The following is a 16,376-nucleotide window of genomic DNA, read 5'->3' as shown; positions in this document are numbered from 1 at the left end:
CATGTCAGAGGGACCCGAGCACTCATCTCTCTGACCTGCCACATCCTGTCTGACGGATTACACGTCTTCCTCCCCAGCCATGGCAGGAGATGCAGAGCTGACCCTATTACTTTTCCTCTCATTTAGTCTGCCCGGCCCCTGCTGACCATCCCTAAATCTTTCACTCCGCTGCAAAAGCGATCTTGCCAGAGTATCCTGATCATGCCACATGGCTGCTCTGGTTCTTCCTATTGCCAGAGGGCACAGTCTCAGCTCAAAGGACCTCGTGGGGTCATCACTCCTCCTCACCATTTTGCTCCCTGCTCATGCCGCACACGTCAGCGCATGGCATCCCTGTGTTGAGGCCCCCAGATATCCAGACTAACACCTGCAATGCTTCTTAGCACCCGGGTTCCTCTGACTCCAACCAGGGCTGCAGTGTGCCAAGGCAGAGGCCGCCCAGCGTTTGACTCTGCATCTTTACAGCCCAGCTCGGTGGCCAGCCCCCGAGACAGTCCCCGTCCATAAAATCCTAAATGGATTTGAAAATAAGCAGGTGAGCCAGAGCAAGGGACTACAGATGTGAACTGGGCTTTAAGTTCATTACATGTGTAGGTGGTGTAGACACGGGATCAGCACATTCACGGTGCTCAAGTCATATCTGCAAAGGGGCTGGGGACACGAGAAGTATCTGGAAGAAGGGGAGAATGGGACAAGATGATGGGAAGAATGGTGCGCAGTGGCTGGAGCAGGGTGCAAGGCCTCGGCCCAGAGTCGCAGAGCAGGAGAGGCCCCAGGGCTGGAACAGGAAGGTGGATGTGGCTGGCCCGGCCAGGAGGAGATGCAGACTCATGTGCCCCCAGAGGTCGGGGGGTCACATAGATGAGGAGAGCAAGCAGTTGCTCTGATGGGTCAGAAAGGGGGTCAGAGGGGGTCAGAGCCAAAAATATAAGAAGCAGCCCGGCAGCCAGACAAACCTGGTCTAAGGAAGCGGTCCAGAAGAAAGTCAGAAAGACAGCTGGGCTTCCCATTCCCTTAGGCAAAGGAATAAAGTCCTTAAATATGCTGTTTGGGGCGGGCAGGGTCCCTCCCAGCTTGACTATGGCTTTGCCTTCAGAAAGGCATTTCCATCTTAAGGGCAGGGCGTCCCCTCCTCCAGGAAGCCTCCTCTTGATCTCTCAGGGTCTCTCAGAACAGATTTTTTTTTTAAGATTTTATTTATTTATTCACGAGAAACAGAGAAGCAGACATAAGCAGAGGGAGAAGCAGGTTCCCTGCGGGGAGCCTGAGGTCCAGGACCCCGGGGTCACTCCCTGAGCCGAAGGCAGACACTCACCCACTGAGCCCCCCAGGCGTCCCTGCAACACACTCTTAAAACACCCTGGATTTCTCCTTCACAGCCCTGTTCACAAGAATAATCAAATACATATTCCTTTAAAATCTGCTTCCATTGTTAAGAAGATAAGCTCTTTGAAGAGCTTCTGTTTAGTATTATCACCGGCATCCAACAATCTGCCTGGGACTCTGGTGCGCCCGGTAAGTGTTTGTTTGTTGAACAAGTCAATCGATCCAAAGGATGAGGATGCATCACACAGTTAGTGAATAAAAGTGGCAGGCAAGACCAAGGAGTCGGGATGACAGCGAGCCCATCAGGGAAGGTGGGGAAGGGTAGGGAGGGCCAGTCCTACCAGGGATAACAGAGTCCAGGCAGGAGCCATGAGCTCGGGGGGGCCCACCTGCCTTACCACGCAGCCTGTAAACTCCTGAACTAAGATCCTCCTACATGCTTGAAAAAGAATCTAAAGAAGAAGAAAGTTATTTTAAGTTCACATTCCTGGGGCACCTGGGGGGCTCAGTCGGTTAAGCATCTGCCTTTGGCTCAGGTCATGATCTCAGGGCCCTGGGACTGAGCCCTGCATTGGGCTCCCTGCTCAGCGGAGAGTCTGCTTCTCCCTCTCCCTCTGCTCACTCCCCTTGCTTTTGCTCATACTCTCTCTCTTTCTCACATAAATATTTTTTTTAAAGAAGAAATTCACATTCCAGTGTCCACAAATAAAGTTTTATTAGAACACAGCTGTACTCGTGGGTTTCCTTATGTCTACGACTGCTTTCACACAACAAAGACACAGCTGAGAAGCAGTTGACAGAGATTACAGGAGCTTCAAGGACAAAAAAAGCGTACTACCTGGCCCTTGGCAGAAAAAAAGTTTGCCAGCCTGTGACCTAGAGCCTCTTGGGATTGCTATATCCCCAGACCCTGCCCCCAGGCACCTGCTAGAGTCTGGACCTCAGAAAAAACAGCTGCCAGATAATGTCTGTTGATATAAAACGGGGCTTTAATATCCCCTGAATGAAGAGGGAAGAGTTGAATTTTGCAACAGACTATTTCATGGCCGTGACACAACATGAGTTAGGCTAGCAGGTACACAATATGTTGTTCAAGCAATTTCTAGAACACAGGTTGTTTTTCCAACTTATTAAAAAGAATAATCATGCATATGCCTAGAAGGCGAGAGACTATGAATATCTGGGAGGATATGCATGATAAATAGCTTTAGGGAATGGAAGCGGGGATTTTTACTTTTTTTTTTTTTTTTTTTTTTTTTTACCAAGGATATACTACTTTCTAATTAAAAGGGGGGGAAAAAAAGAAGAAGAAGATGGGGCACCTGGGTGGCTCTGGTTGAGTGTCTGCCTTCGGCTTAGGTCGTGATCCCAGGGTCCTGGGATGGAGTCCTGTACTGGGCTCCCTGCATGGAGCCTGCTTCTCCCTCTGCCTGTGTCTCTGCCTCTCTCTCTGTGTCTCTCATGAATAAATAAAATGTTTTAAAAAATTAATTAAAAGAAAAAAAGATGAACAAAACTGCAGATTTTAGAAAGCCTCTTCTACCACTAACCCACCTGCAGCCTCTCTGCAACAGAGTGGCTAATTCAGGATGAGAATGGGCCCAGAGCCTTGCTGATCTCAGGATCATATGGTCCAATTTCTGCATTTCACAGATGGGAGCTGTGCACACACACTTTCCTCTGAAACTTCAAAGTCCAGTAACAGTGCAAAGCGACTCGTGTTTGTTTTGAGGAAGTTTAAGATTAGAATGGTCAGAAATTGTTCTACTTCCCTTTTCCTAGAAACTCTAGCTACCTCTTCAGCTGGGACATGCCCTGACGCCCACGGAAGGCTGGTTGCCAGGGGACGTGAACAAACCAGGCCCCCGACCCCAGTTCCCGGCCCCCGAGTAGCAGGTGCCAGCTGCCTTCTCTGCTGTTCCCTCTAAAGAGCAGCTGGCTTTCTGGTTACCAGGACACCTCTGAGCACAGGCCTGTCACCAGCAGTCATACTAATGGCCCCACTGGGTAGGAAGAGGTGACCGTTAAGGCAGGTGGGGTACACACAAGAGAAATGAAGGGCGAAGACTGAGCCAACATGTGGCTATGGATTATATCTCACATCCTGCCTTGGCACACACATCTGCGATTCCCCGCTCCAACCCCCTCCCCCCACCCCAAATCGAACCTTCTGTGTTTCCATCCTCCAGAGAGGCACAGAGGTCAACAGACAGAGAGCCCTGAGCTGCATTTGCTCTGCCCTGCCCAAGACCGCCTTGTTGGAGAACCTGCCACTCCTCCTCCTATAAACTTTCTCCAGCCTTCTTGCAGCCCACTCTGCAGCGAGCCCGCATGCTGAGGTCCTGGAGCCACTCGGGAAGGTTCTGGAAGCCCACAATCACTGGGCACAAGGAGCTGTGGTTTTAACTCCTCTCAGAAAGGCACTTGGGACCCATGTTACCTACTAGAATACATAATGCATAACTAGCCCCAGCATTTCCCAGAGAACATTCCAGGAAATGCCAACCGGTGAGAGTACGCGATGCTGCGGTGAAATCAGGGAAATCCCTCGCCTCATCAGGACATGCCATATTCCAAGATAATCATGCAGTAGCTGAACCTGGTTAACATGACATCAACCAGCGGTTGACCAGAGAACCTTCTGAGATCCCAGGTCGGAAAGCATCCCTGGAGCATGAGGTGGGGCTCAACAGAGATGCCCAAGTTTCCAGGGTTAACCCCCGACCCTCAAGGGCAGCCTTCTCGATCTGGCGCAGGTCCCCACCACCTGGCACCATGGAGAAACCCTTCGTCTGCCGCAGCCTCTTTAGGCAGGTTTCCGAAGAAACGGTGTTAACCACTGGGAGATGCAAAAGGGAGACAGAAATCCAGGGGGAGCAGGTGCACGTTGCTCCCCAGAGCGGGACTCACCATTGGTGGTCGTGTTGACATAGTAACGCCGGCCCTGGGGAGACAAGTAGCTCTGCCACCCAGGTGGAAGGATGACGATCTGGCTTTCCTCTCCCGGCGGAGGGGGAACCATTCCAGGCTTCTGTGGAAGAGGAAAGGAGAGGTCACACAGGTTGGGCATTTGTACAACTGGTTTTCAGCCAGTTTTTGACCAACCAAGTCACAGGCGGCTGAAGTCACCCTGAAAGAGTTGATGCTGGGAGGGGTGGGAGCCCTGAGGGCGGTCACAGGCCACACATGTGTGATCCAGGGGCTTGACCAAGCATGAGGTGAGAGGAGCTCTTGATGCTTCAGAGCCAGTGCAGAAGGGACAGCTTGTCATAAAGGACAAAGGGAGGTGACAGCCAGTTAGCAGAGCTGGACTCTCTCCGAGGGGTCCCCTGGACAAGCTCTCGCCGGACGGCTCTGCAGGCTGCAGGGCCCTCATATGCTGTGCACCCCCCTTCCCATGGGATCCAAAGCCTGAACCTCCAGGACCACCAAGTACAGCCTGCTGCGCAAACCTACCAGAAGGAATTAATGCACGTCTCAGCAGAGCAAGATGTAAAGCGTCCTATAACAACGCTGAGAATGGACCAAGAACTAGGCTGGGCTTATCTGGTCCAGTGTCCAAATTGCCCCCTCGAGGGATCTGGGCACAACTGGGACCCACAGGCCAAACCACAGGTCCCTCCATGTGCCCTCACGGATGGCTTGATCCTCTAACAGGGAGGAAGCAGGTGTAACCCTCAGAGTTACAAGAGAGGTGACTTCTGGCAGTGGGATTAAGGGCCACTTTTCTCCTCTCCCGATTACGTTATCCCTTGCATCTAAATTTCCCTCAAACAACAAAAATAAGTGGTGAGCTAAAGAACATTTAAAAATAAGGAAAGAGGGTCCAAATTAGCCCACACAGTGGCTGTGCCTTCCGAAGATAGCAAGTGGATTTAACCACACAAGGAGAGGGGCTGTGAATTTCTCCGCAAAGCAGGGCTCTGTGTGGAGGTATTAAAGGGGGGGCGCTCAGTGGTTGAGCATCTGCCTTTGGCTTAGGGAGTGATCCCAGGGCCTTGGGATGGAGCCCGGCAGGGAGCCTACTTCTCCCTCTGCCTGTGTCTCTGCCTCTTTCTCTCTCTCTCTCTCTCTCTCTCTCTGTCTCACATGAATAAATAAATAAAATCTTTTCTTAAAAAAAAAAAAAAAAAACCTAATCAGCACTGAAATGTCCTCGGCATCCCTCCGAGGTAGTTCTGGTCTCTGATGGTGGCTACTTAGGAAAGCCAGCTAAGGAATTAAAAGCAAGCAAGAGAGATGCACAGCCCCTGCCTGTCCTGCTCTCATATTGTCTGAAGGCTGCAAAACCAGGAACTTCTGCTCCTTGGCACCCTGCACGCCCTCAGCAGGGATCGGTTCCATCCTAGATGCTCCTGGGACCCTGAGTGGCCACAGCCTTCCTGGAGCCACCGTGGTTAACGGCTGTTCACCCACAGTGCCTCTCTGGTTCAGCATGGAAGGCCGTCTTTGAACTACCGGGCGCCAGACGGCAGCCAGGAGGTCTTCTCACCAACAGAGCATGTCCACTGACTCCAAACACACCTGAGCACGTCCACCTGGGCCTCCAGACACCTGCTCTGGCCTCTTCCGGATTGGAAGGTGGTTGAAACACACACACCAGAGAGTCTCACAATGAGGGAAGTGTGCTTGTGGATAAATATCCCACAGGCAGGAGGTGTGCACCTTGGCTGAGTGGGGCTGGGGGTCACAGAACAATAAATAGGGAGGTTAGGAGGCTTAACCTAAGAGAGAAAAATTCTAGAACCATAGGGTACGAAGCCAGGCTGCTTCAGCTGGAGTCTGGGGTCTTAGAGCATCTGAGGTGGGAAGACCATGCTGGTGCTTCTCTGCGTAGCCTGGGTGGGGGGAATGGGAAATTGTTAAAGGGTATATTAGGCAAGGGCCAGAGGGGGGTGCCTGGTTGAGCATCTGCCTTCAGCTCAGGTCATGATCCTGGGGTCCTGGGACTGAGTCTCAAACTGGGCTCCCTTCAGGGAGCCTGCTTCTTCCTCTGTCTGTGTCTTTGCTTCTCTCTCTCTGTGTCTCTCATGAGTAAATAAATAAAATCTTTAAAAAAAAAAAAAGAGCAAGGGCCAGAGGGTGACATGGCCAGAAATAGGGGACAGAGGAGAGAGGGACCCAGATGCACAGTGGAAGCAGCTCAGGCCTGGGCCACAATCCTGACTCAGCCCCCAAGCAGCCACATGATGAGGAAGTGACTCAGCCAGCTGCGTTTCTCTACGTGTCTACACAGGAGCCCTGTTGTGGAAGGCACCCAGGAAAGTGCCCATTACCCAGAAAGCTCTGTGACAGAGGGGGTCCCAGCAGGAGGAGGTGTGTTCAAGTGCCCAGCCAGACCAGGCTTCGCACAGCCCCTGCCCCCTGAGAGGTGAAGTTCAGGGGCCCAGACCTCAGCCAGTGCCTGTAATGTCTGGAATGTCACCAGAAATAGTCACTTCTCCCCAGACCTCTGTTTCCAAGACGACACTAGACATGCAGCAGCCAAGCATCCACCTGCTGGGGAGACCAATGTGTTAAGAGGTGGCCAATGTGACCTGCTGAGAAGGCCAGGTGGGTGGCCAGGAGACCGCTCCTAAGCGGGGCTGGTTGAGCAAGTGGAATGGATTTTGGACCCTTCATACCCCACCTGTGAAACAGCAGGATTGACACCTGTCCTGTCTCCATGTCTGCACAGTGCCCTTCTCTTGAGAATGACTCTAGGGGGTTCATGTAACTCTGTGGGGTCAGATCAAGCCCTGGCGTCCACCGGTGGACTCCGATGACCAAGAAGGTACCATGATCGCCCGCCCTGAGGTCTTGCCCACCCAGGAAATGCTGGACCCTCTGTGACCAAACCCTATGGAAGGTGCCTGTGTGGGAGCCAGGAAGGCCAAGTGGTGCTGGAAGAGGAAGGGGGGAGGGCACCAGGGCCAGCTGGGCCTACTTACCAGTTTGGCCAATGCAGCAAAGGCCACCCCACATCCCCCTCTAGCACGACCACGGCTCCTGACCCTGCTCAGCCCTCCAGCCCCCAAGGCTGCCACAGTCCCCCTGCCTTTGGTCTCTCCCAGAAAGAAGACCCCTCCCCCCTCCCAGAGGGGGGGACCATCAGGACTACAAAGACATGCAAACAAGTGGGTATGCACCCAAGAGACCTGGAAACGGTGCTCAAACACCTGTAAATCCACATTCACAAGCAGCATCATCCACGATGGCCAAAAGGCGGGCAGGACCTCAAGGTCCATCATCTGATGAGCAAGTCAATGGAAAGGGGTGCATCGGGACCAAGAAGCAGAATGAGGTACTGCTACATGCCACAATGTGGATGAACCCTGGAGCCATGCTTAGTGCCATAAGCCAGAGACACAAAAGGCCACGTACCACATGACTCCGTTTACATAAAATGCCCAGAATAGGGGTATCTGGGGGGCTTAGTGGCTTAGGCATCTGCCTTCAGCTCAGGTCATGATCTCGGGGTCCTGGGATCGAGTCCCGCGTTGGGATCCCTGCTCAGTGAGGAGTCTGCTTCTCCCTCTGCGCTCTACCGCTCCCCCTGCTCATGCTTGCTCTCTTGTTCACTCTCAATCTCTCAATGTCTCTCACAAATAAATAAATCAAATCTTAAATGAAAAAAAAAAAAAAAGAAAGAAACACCCAGAATAGAGAAATCCACGGAAACCAAAGAGATTAGTGGTTGCCAGGGGCTGGGGGTGGGAGGGGAGGGTGGACACAGGGTTTCCTCTTTGGGGTGATTCGAATGTCCTGGAAGGAGACAGTGGTGACAGTTGCAGAGTACTATGGATGTATAAATACCACTCAGGATAAATGTTATGTAAGGTGTGTCTTGTAATTAAAAATTAAAAAAAATTTTTTAGTTTAGTTTTTAAGCTATGGAGGGAAAAAAGCTGGAGTCCCACCTGCAGGCCCTCATCTGAAAGGCCCAATGCACCCACATGACCTCATGGCTCATGGCCATGGAGGGATGGGCCTCCTGGGAGAGCGGCCCCTAGCCTTCCTTCCCTAGTCCTGTGACTTCTCCCCTTCCATTCCATCAGCAGTTTGCCCTGGGAATGGGAAGTAGATGTTGAAGGGACACAGGCCCAGAGACTGGGGTCCTAACTACAATGAACAAGATGGGAGGGGGTGGGAGCAAGGGTGGAGGCTGGATGGCCATTTCCTCCAACTCATAGTCTCAACCTGATGCATATCATGGCTTTGTGGGAATCATAAAATGCTCTTTCTCCAGATGGGCCCTCGCCCTGAGTGCAAGGCTGGATCTCAGTCTCCCCGTGGGTTCCCTTGTTCAGTCAACAACCTGTTCAACTGTTTACGGAGACCCATGCTCTGAGAATGTGAAGAAAATTGTGGATCTCCTGCATGACCCCCCCCAAAGGGAGTCCGTGGTGCACATACACCCTCACCCTGTTTCCTATAAAGTATCAGCAGGCTTCTAGATGACTCAGAGCCCTCATCTAGCTGGTAATCAAGAAACATACGAGCTCAGATCCCACTTGAGTCCATCGATAATGACTTTTATTGTGCACCAAACGTTTACAGCGCTCCAAGGACCGGGCTGGGTGCTCTACACACTCATCTCTAGTTTTTACAGTTTAATCTGCCACTTTCCCACCTCGAAATAAGGAATCTGAGACTTGAGAGAATTTAATAACTCGACCAACGCCGCACAACTAAACAAATGATCAAACCAAACCTTGGCCCTAGAGACTTCCATCTGGTTACCTACAGGGAGGCTTCCCTGCTGTCCGGCTAGCCAGGGGCAGCTCCACTTCTTTCCCGGACCACCTGACACCCAGCTACCACCAAGGAGGGTGACAACTCAGGCCTGCTCCTGCCTGTCTCACAGACTCCAAAAGAGCATATGCCTTCCCCGGAGAGGAGCAGAAATACCACCACCCACACCCGAGCAGTCACGTTCCCGGCTGCAGGCTAACTTCCTTGTCTCCTGACTTAAAACAGCACAGCCAAAGAAATTTTCCTCTTAAGGATGGGCTACTGGTCCTCCCCGGGGAAGAAGAAAAACAACAGGCAAGCAAAGGAAAGTCACCCAGAGATTGAAAACAAACTCCCTACCCCCTGACCCTCCTTTACAGCAGTGTTTCTCAAAGGGTGGTCCCCGGAGCACCCCGTCGGTCACCTGGGGACGTGCGCTAAAAGGGCAGGTTCCAGAGCCCTGATCAAAACACCAGGTCAACCTGGAGCCTCGGAGGCTGCCTCTCAACATGCATTCTGGGTGAGCCTCGTGCCCACTGAACTCAGAAGACTGGCTGGTGTGCAGCTTCAGAGAAAGCACTTGAGAGAAATCCCACTTCTGAAAGCAACGCTGGGAGCGTGAAATTTTAATAAGCACGATTTACAAAAAGACAGGGCTTAGCTCCGTGGGTACCTATGCAAGAAAGGTCTGCTATCCCCACACCTTTCAGAGAAGACTTCTTTTAAGAGAGATTGGATCTGGGCTCTGCAGCCTCCAGGCAGTGCCAGCCCCCACCTTCAGCGCCCCCCTCCCTGACAGCCTCTATCCCCCCCGCCCCCTCCCCCCAGTCAAGTTCAGCCTGGGACTCCTTCCCCTTCAGGAGGCTTCTGGGAGCACCTGACTCTTACCTTCTCCAGATGCGAGCAGATGTTACTTGAGACGGTACCTGGCGGTCGTCACTTTAGCAGCCTGAACAGTTTTCACAGTCCCCCCATTCTATGTCTTCTCACACCCCAAGCCCAGAAGCAATAGGAGCTCCAGAGAAAGGCATATCCACAGGGCCCCACACCCCCACTCCCCCCACACCCCAATCTATATATAACATCTCTGAAGTTGTCAGCCTAACGAGCCACTTTCTGGCAGACCCGTTGCCATAGCAATGACTGCTAATGAGCTGGGTGCCGTGATTGGCACTGCTTGAAGGCTCCTCCACAAAGAACTCTTCCAGCAAGTTCTCTCTTCTGAAAGGCACAGCCAGCCAGGACCCCCCCCCCCCCCAAAGCAGCTGGGCCAGGGCAAGGTATGCTTGGGAGCCATCGCCACCCCCCGCCGGGAACCTTTTTGGTACTGGTGCACCCTGAGCAATCCGAGACCCAAGCCTCACTGTCACTCAATGGGGGTTGGCCAATTAGCAGCAGTGACAGGGGCTGCAAGCGAGCCCCCAAAGATGACCAAGCTCCAGCTGGCCCGGGGACTGGAGAGTCACATCCATGCCAAATCTTTCTGCTGGACACCTGTTCAGGGTGGAGACACCCCTACACAAAGCTGGGAACAGCTCCCAAAGGAAAGATCATCTCCCCCCTGGCCAAGGGTCAGACATAGAGCATGGAGCAGGGCCCCAGCTCTCCCAGTGATGCTGCCAGCTTCAGAATCTGCACCTATAAGAATGTAGGGTGCCTTTCCTCTCCTAAATGAGCAAGTACTATTCTCTCCAGCTCTGGCAGCCTTTCTGTGCAGTCTGGGAGCGACTCACAGAGAAGAGGAGAGGAGGAAGCAAGGTGCCCTAGTGATGGCCCAGTGCACCCTGGAAAGTGAAGTCCTCACGAGTAGTTTTCTGGGGTAGGGGTGGGGGGATGGACCCTGGCAATGTCTTCATGTTCTTCTAAGGGTGAGAGATTTGGGACCTGGAGACCTGGTTGGAGGGAGGAAGAGAAGAAGAGACCAGACAACAGAGAAACAGGCTGTAAGATTCAGGAAGACATGGCCATGGCCATGCTGTCGCTAGCGTTAGTCTCAGCACAGTGCCCAGAACACTGGATGCAGGGATGGAGGGACGAATGAATCAATGGAAACTTGGAATCATAGTAGGAACTGGCTCCAAACAGATCTGAGGCTTTCACCAAACAAATAGAATGGTAGTCCAAGCAACGTGTGTGCCCCACCTGTAACAAATCCCAGCTCCTAATGGATCCGAATGAATGGACTATTCAATGTCGAGCACAGGGAGGTGGGGTAGGACGAGATAATAGAGTGTCTTTCACTGCAGAAAATAAATCGAGGAACAGTATCCAGAAGCCTCCGGGGAGGCACAAACTTCAAATCATGACTTCATCTGGTATCCAGATGGAAAATCCCAGGAAAAGTGTTTAGCAACTTCAATAGAAGGAAGGGGGATAGAGCATCTGATACAAGTGAAAAAAAAAAAATCATCAGGAGAGGATAAACTAATGCAAAACAAGGCAAGTGGACTGGAAAAAGGAAACAAATGCTATAAAAGGGGACAGGAAATTAACAAAATTGTAGGGAAATTTATGAGGTAGCGACATGCACTAGAATGTGGAATTAGTCTTGCGGAAAGGGGGGAAAAAGCATTCCTTATGTACCAAGCCAATTTAAGAATTTTTTCATGGAATGCAAAGGAAATGCACAATAAAAAAAAAAAAAGGAAGGGAAGAAAAAGAAAAAGAAAAAGAAAAAGAAAAAGAAAAAGAAAAAAACGGGGACAAAAGAACAAGCCAAGATACAGATGCTAGGAGCTCCTGAAGAAGAGAAATGGAACAATAAACCATGGTTGATAGGAGGGGAAGAAGAAAAAAAAATAAAAGAGAAAACTTTGCTCAGCTAAAAGAAGATATGTATGTGCAGCGTGGCAGGTCCTGCAGTGCTGCAAGCAAAATGCAAGCCCCGTGGCAGGCACGCCGTGGACCAGGTATTTACACGGCAGAGATAAGCAAAAAGTCCTATCAGGGTTTATATGGGAGAAGGGTGTCCCCAGTAAAGGAGCACAGATAAATAAGCTGGTCTCAGGCTTCTCCGTGACTGCATTTTAAAAGATACCCCTGGATTGTCACCTGGGAAATGCTGAGACCCTCCCAGGAGGTGGCTGAGCTGTCCTGCATGGAGACTCATTCCTCTATGGACAGTGGTTCAGGGAATACTGGTCCACAGACAGTGGTCCGGGGACCTGTGTGTCCTCCTCAAAAGTCCTCAGAAGGTATATCACAGCTGCCTGAGAGATTATGACAAAGAAAGGTGAAGAATTCCCTTAAATTCTTTCTTAATTTCAGACCTCTCTACCTTAGAAAGGCCCAGGGCTGAGCACTGGAAGCAGCTTTAAAAACTTGCAGATCATCATCATCATCATCATCATCGATCAAGTTACAGACTATGTGTAGGTGTTGCTGGTCTCCATATACAGTATAAAACAACGAAAGAGCTTGGATTACAAATTCCAGATAATACTAGAAAAGACCAAGAGGTGGGGAAAGTCAAGTGCGGGCACCTAGAGAAATGAAATCAGAATGCCTCTCTTCCTACACCAACAAGGGGACATCCCTTCCTCCTCTAGGTCCTGATGGCGAGGTCAACAGATATCTGGCCAGTCTGCTCCCCATCCTCTGGCATCTAGGATCCACTCTGACAGCTTTCCTGGGGGGAAACGACAGGCTTCCAGCCAGAGGGGATGTGACAGGAGGGAACAGCCCTTGGGGGCCACAGATCTTTCTGGGATCTGGGTGCTGTGAGTCTGATCTCAGGCCACCTTTTGGTGGCCTCATGGGCAATCGGCTTCCACAGGAAGTCCTGAGCTCTGGGATCCATTAAAGGGGACCGGGTGGGACCAGAGCATGTTGCGGGCTGTGGGAAAACTCAACAGGGATCCAGGGCTTCCCCCAAGTCCTCACCTGGGCCGCCTCAAAGCATTCCAAAGGCCAATGCCACGCTCAGCACAGAGAGAGGACCGTGTGGCTATGTCCCTGCCCAAATCTGAGCATCTCTGTGTTCCCTGAGCCACTGTGGTTGGACCCCTGCATGAAAAGGGGGTCAAGCACGTAAGGCCCACCTCCAGCTTTCACCAACAAGAAGCCAGAGCAGAGCCAGGCAAGATGCTTTTCTTCCTTCTACTCCTCCACGTGCAAGATTTCTCACTAAATGGGACCGACTCATCAGCGGGTTTGCCAGAACTCTTCTTCATGTGTCTACTCAAGGGGCTCTTATTAGAAATCACCTTTGGTGGAGGGGCACCGCTGGATGGCCCAGTGGTTGAGCGTCTGCGCTGGGCTCAGGGCATGACCCGGGGGTCCTGAGATGGAGTTCCACATTGGGCTCCCTGCAGGGACCCTGCTTCTCCCTCTGCCTGTGTCTCTGCCTCTCTCTGTGTGTCTCTCATGATAAAAAATAAATAAAATCTTCTAGAAAGAAAGAAAGAAAGAAAGAAAGAAAGAAAGAAAGAAAGATCAGCCACCTTTGGCAGGGCTTCCTTGAGTCCTTTAAAGGAACTTTCTAAAGTGGGCTTTAATCACTTAAATGCACATGTCCCCAGGTCTCTTCCAAACCCAGCACAACTCACGCGTTCTTAGGCCTCCGGGTCAGAGTGATGGCTGGACAGGGTCATGCCCACAGCAATAATCCACGTCCCCATGACTAGAATCTGTCCCTTGCTCATGCCAGACTTCTGCCCCTGCAATAAGCCCTCTAGGATCATACAGACAAGTTCCCAGAGGGTGATTTACTCAGGGTCCCCAGCTCCAGCCCCCATGGAGCACCAGCCGCACTCACCCTTGCCTGGATCAGCTACCATCCCCCACTCTCCCAGCCCCCAGCCCCATCACTGTCCTCTACCCATAAAGCTGCCAGAGAAAGCCTTACACTTGGCAGCCCCCGGTACCTGCCGTGACAGGTGGGCATCAGTGCATGGAGCTTCCTCCCGGCACCCACTGAGCTGCCCGCCAAGTGCCTGGCACCCAAACCACCGGGAACGCTCTGCAGGGACTCAGTGAGCAAGGGTCCCGTCCACCCTGAGTATCCATCCCTAAGCCCCCAGCACCTCCCTGAGGGCCATTGACTCCCAGGGCCTGTCTTTCAGGACTAGGCGGGCAGAGGGTTGCAGAATAGTAAACTCTATTCTCCGATCCTAAAAAGGAATGGAGTGATCTGGTTACCCAGGAATTTTGATGAACACAATTACAATGCAGTCTCTGCAAAGGCTACAGGAAGTAAGCCCTCACAGGAAAATACTGCTAAGCTGGAAAACACGGGGTCTCCGGTGGGGCAAGGACCGGACGAACGATTTCGCAAACAATGCTCCCAAGTGCAAGGATGAGCTGGACGCGCCCCCCCATCCCCCCCGCCCCCCTGCATGTCAGAAGCTATTTCACAGCCTTGAAGTGTCCGTGGGTCAAGCCACGGACAGCAAGAAGGAATCCATCCCATAGGAAGTGACTTTCACCCAGGCCTTAGGACGTTCCCACAAGAGCCCTTCCTTCACTGACACTGAATAAAGACGCTTCTATTACCGATGCACCTGCCACCCGGACAGACGACAGAGTGGCCAATTAATAGGGCTCCGAAGGAGACAATGCACGAAACAAGGAGCTCTGTGGATGTCATCAAACCTCTCCCATCTGAGATGGCTCATGCTCTTGCTGGTGGCACCTGCCCAGCAACACCGCATGGCATGATTGGGACCTGAGACATGCCCACTCTTCATCAACTCTTGGGAGAATCTCCGCATTGACCAAACAGCACAACTGCAGAACTCCTGCCTCTTCTCGAGGTTGACAGCAGGTGCCCAAGGGCCTCATGGTCATGTTCGGGGTCCACATGGGGAAGGGAGTTCCCACAGGCACTCCACGAATAGGGAGACCACCTCTAGGAATAAGATGGGACACTCCAGGGGAGCCTGGGTGGCTCAGCTATTGAGCATCTGCCTTCGGCTTGGGTTGTGATCCTGGGGTCCTGGGATCGAGTCTTGCATGGGGCTTCCCACAGGGAGCCTGCTTCTCCTTCTGCCTGTGTCTCTACTTCTCTGTGTGTCTTTCATGAATAAATAAAATCTTAAAAAAAAAAAAAGATGGGAAGCTGTACTGCTACCCTATCTTGGAGCCTAGAGGGGTGTGGGAAACCCCAGAGAAAACCTGTAACCTGGGTCCCATTTCGAGGATCTGTCTGGCCCTGATGTTTTAGAGTCCTAAAGGGCAAGGCAGTGTGCTGCTCCCGGCAGCCTATTCGGCTTCTGGCCTCTGAGCAGGAAAACTTGAATGAGTCTGCTCACCATCAGCTCGTGATTAACAGAGACATTTTATTCAAACTCTCGACTTCGAGGAATGTTGGCTCCCTTCCTCCTACCCTTTCTCTGGCAGATAAAAATAGCGTGGGCCATTCTGACATCCTACCTCCAGCCTGGGGACCCCAAAAGCATCGGCAGAAAGCACACAGGACCAAGGCGCACGGACACTGTGCTCCCAGGCAGCGGGTCCTGGGGCCTCCCTGGGCCTCTCTGGCCCCTCATCGCTAAAACCAGGGGCTGCCAGCCCTCCCACGCCAGGCTTCCATGACATGAGGAACGTGTTTCGTAACAAGGCCCAAAACCAAGGGAAATTTCAAGGCATCTGAATGACCAGTGTCACTTTGCAAAAGCAGTGGCCACACAAACACAAGATGACGGAGACCTCCTAGCAAGAAAAAGAAACGTTCGCATCGCATTACCTCCCCTCCCACCCCCACCGGCACAACTCCCCCCAATTTTTTTGGTCCAGAGAGTGAAAATTTACTCAGCCAAACCCGGCTTGGATCTGGTGGGAAGGGTATGATGAGACACCAGTAAAGGGAAGCAATGTAACAAAAATTGGCAATCATTAAGATGTATGTCCATGGGGCGCCCAGGTGGCTCAGTGGTTGAGCATCTGCCTTGGGCTCAGGTCGTGATCCCGGGGTCCTGGGATTGAGTTCCACATGGGGCTACCCACAGGAAGCCTGCTTCTCCCTCTGCCGGTGTCTCTGCCTCTCTTTGTATGTCTCTCAGGAATAAATACATAAAATCTTAAAAAGAAAAAAAGTATGCCCAAACCAGGACACTAAGCTGTGAGCATTACCTCACACCCATACGAGGAAGGCTGAACACTTAACTTCTCCTTCCCCCTGCCACTGGCTGGGCCCCTTTGGGGCTGCGTTGTCCCTAGGTGTCAGAAGAAGGAGGTGGGCAGGGGTGGTTAGGATCTCAAAATGCACCCTGGATTTTCTTTTTTTTTTTAAATTCATTTTTTTTTATTTTTTTATTTTTTATTTTTTATTTATGATAGTCACACACACAGAGAGAGAGAGGCAGAGACACAGGCAGAGGGAGAAGCAGGCTCCATGC

At 51.9% G+C, this 16,376-nt stretch overlaps 1 protein-coding gene across 7 annotated transcripts in view; it reads right to left on the bottom strand.

Annotated features, from left to right (window-relative positions):
• GAS7 (growth arrest specific 7) overlaps positions 1-16,376 on the bottom strand; it is a 208,389-nt gene that overhangs the window by 81,902 nt on the left and 110,111 nt on the right. For all 7 annotated transcript variants that reach the window (XM_055305576.1, XM_055305581.1, XM_055305582.1 and 4 more), the window contains exon 2: positions 4,237-4,357. In XM_055305576.1, the coding sequence (XP_055161551.1) occupies positions 4,237-4,357 (121 nt within the window). The remainder of the gene's footprint in view (positions 1-4,236; positions 4,358-16,376) is intronic.

The sequence above is a fragment of the Nyctereutes procyonoides genome, unplaced genomic scaffold (genome assembly GCF_905146905.1).
Source record: "Nyctereutes procyonoides isolate TBG_1078 unplaced genomic scaffold, NYPRO_anot_genome, whole genome shotgun sequence".
NCBI lineage: Eukaryota > Metazoa > Chordata > Mammalia > Carnivora > Canidae > Nyctereutes > Nyctereutes procyonoides.
Note: the sequence above shows the minus strand (reverse complement) of the source record. Positions and strands in the feature narration are given on the sequence as shown.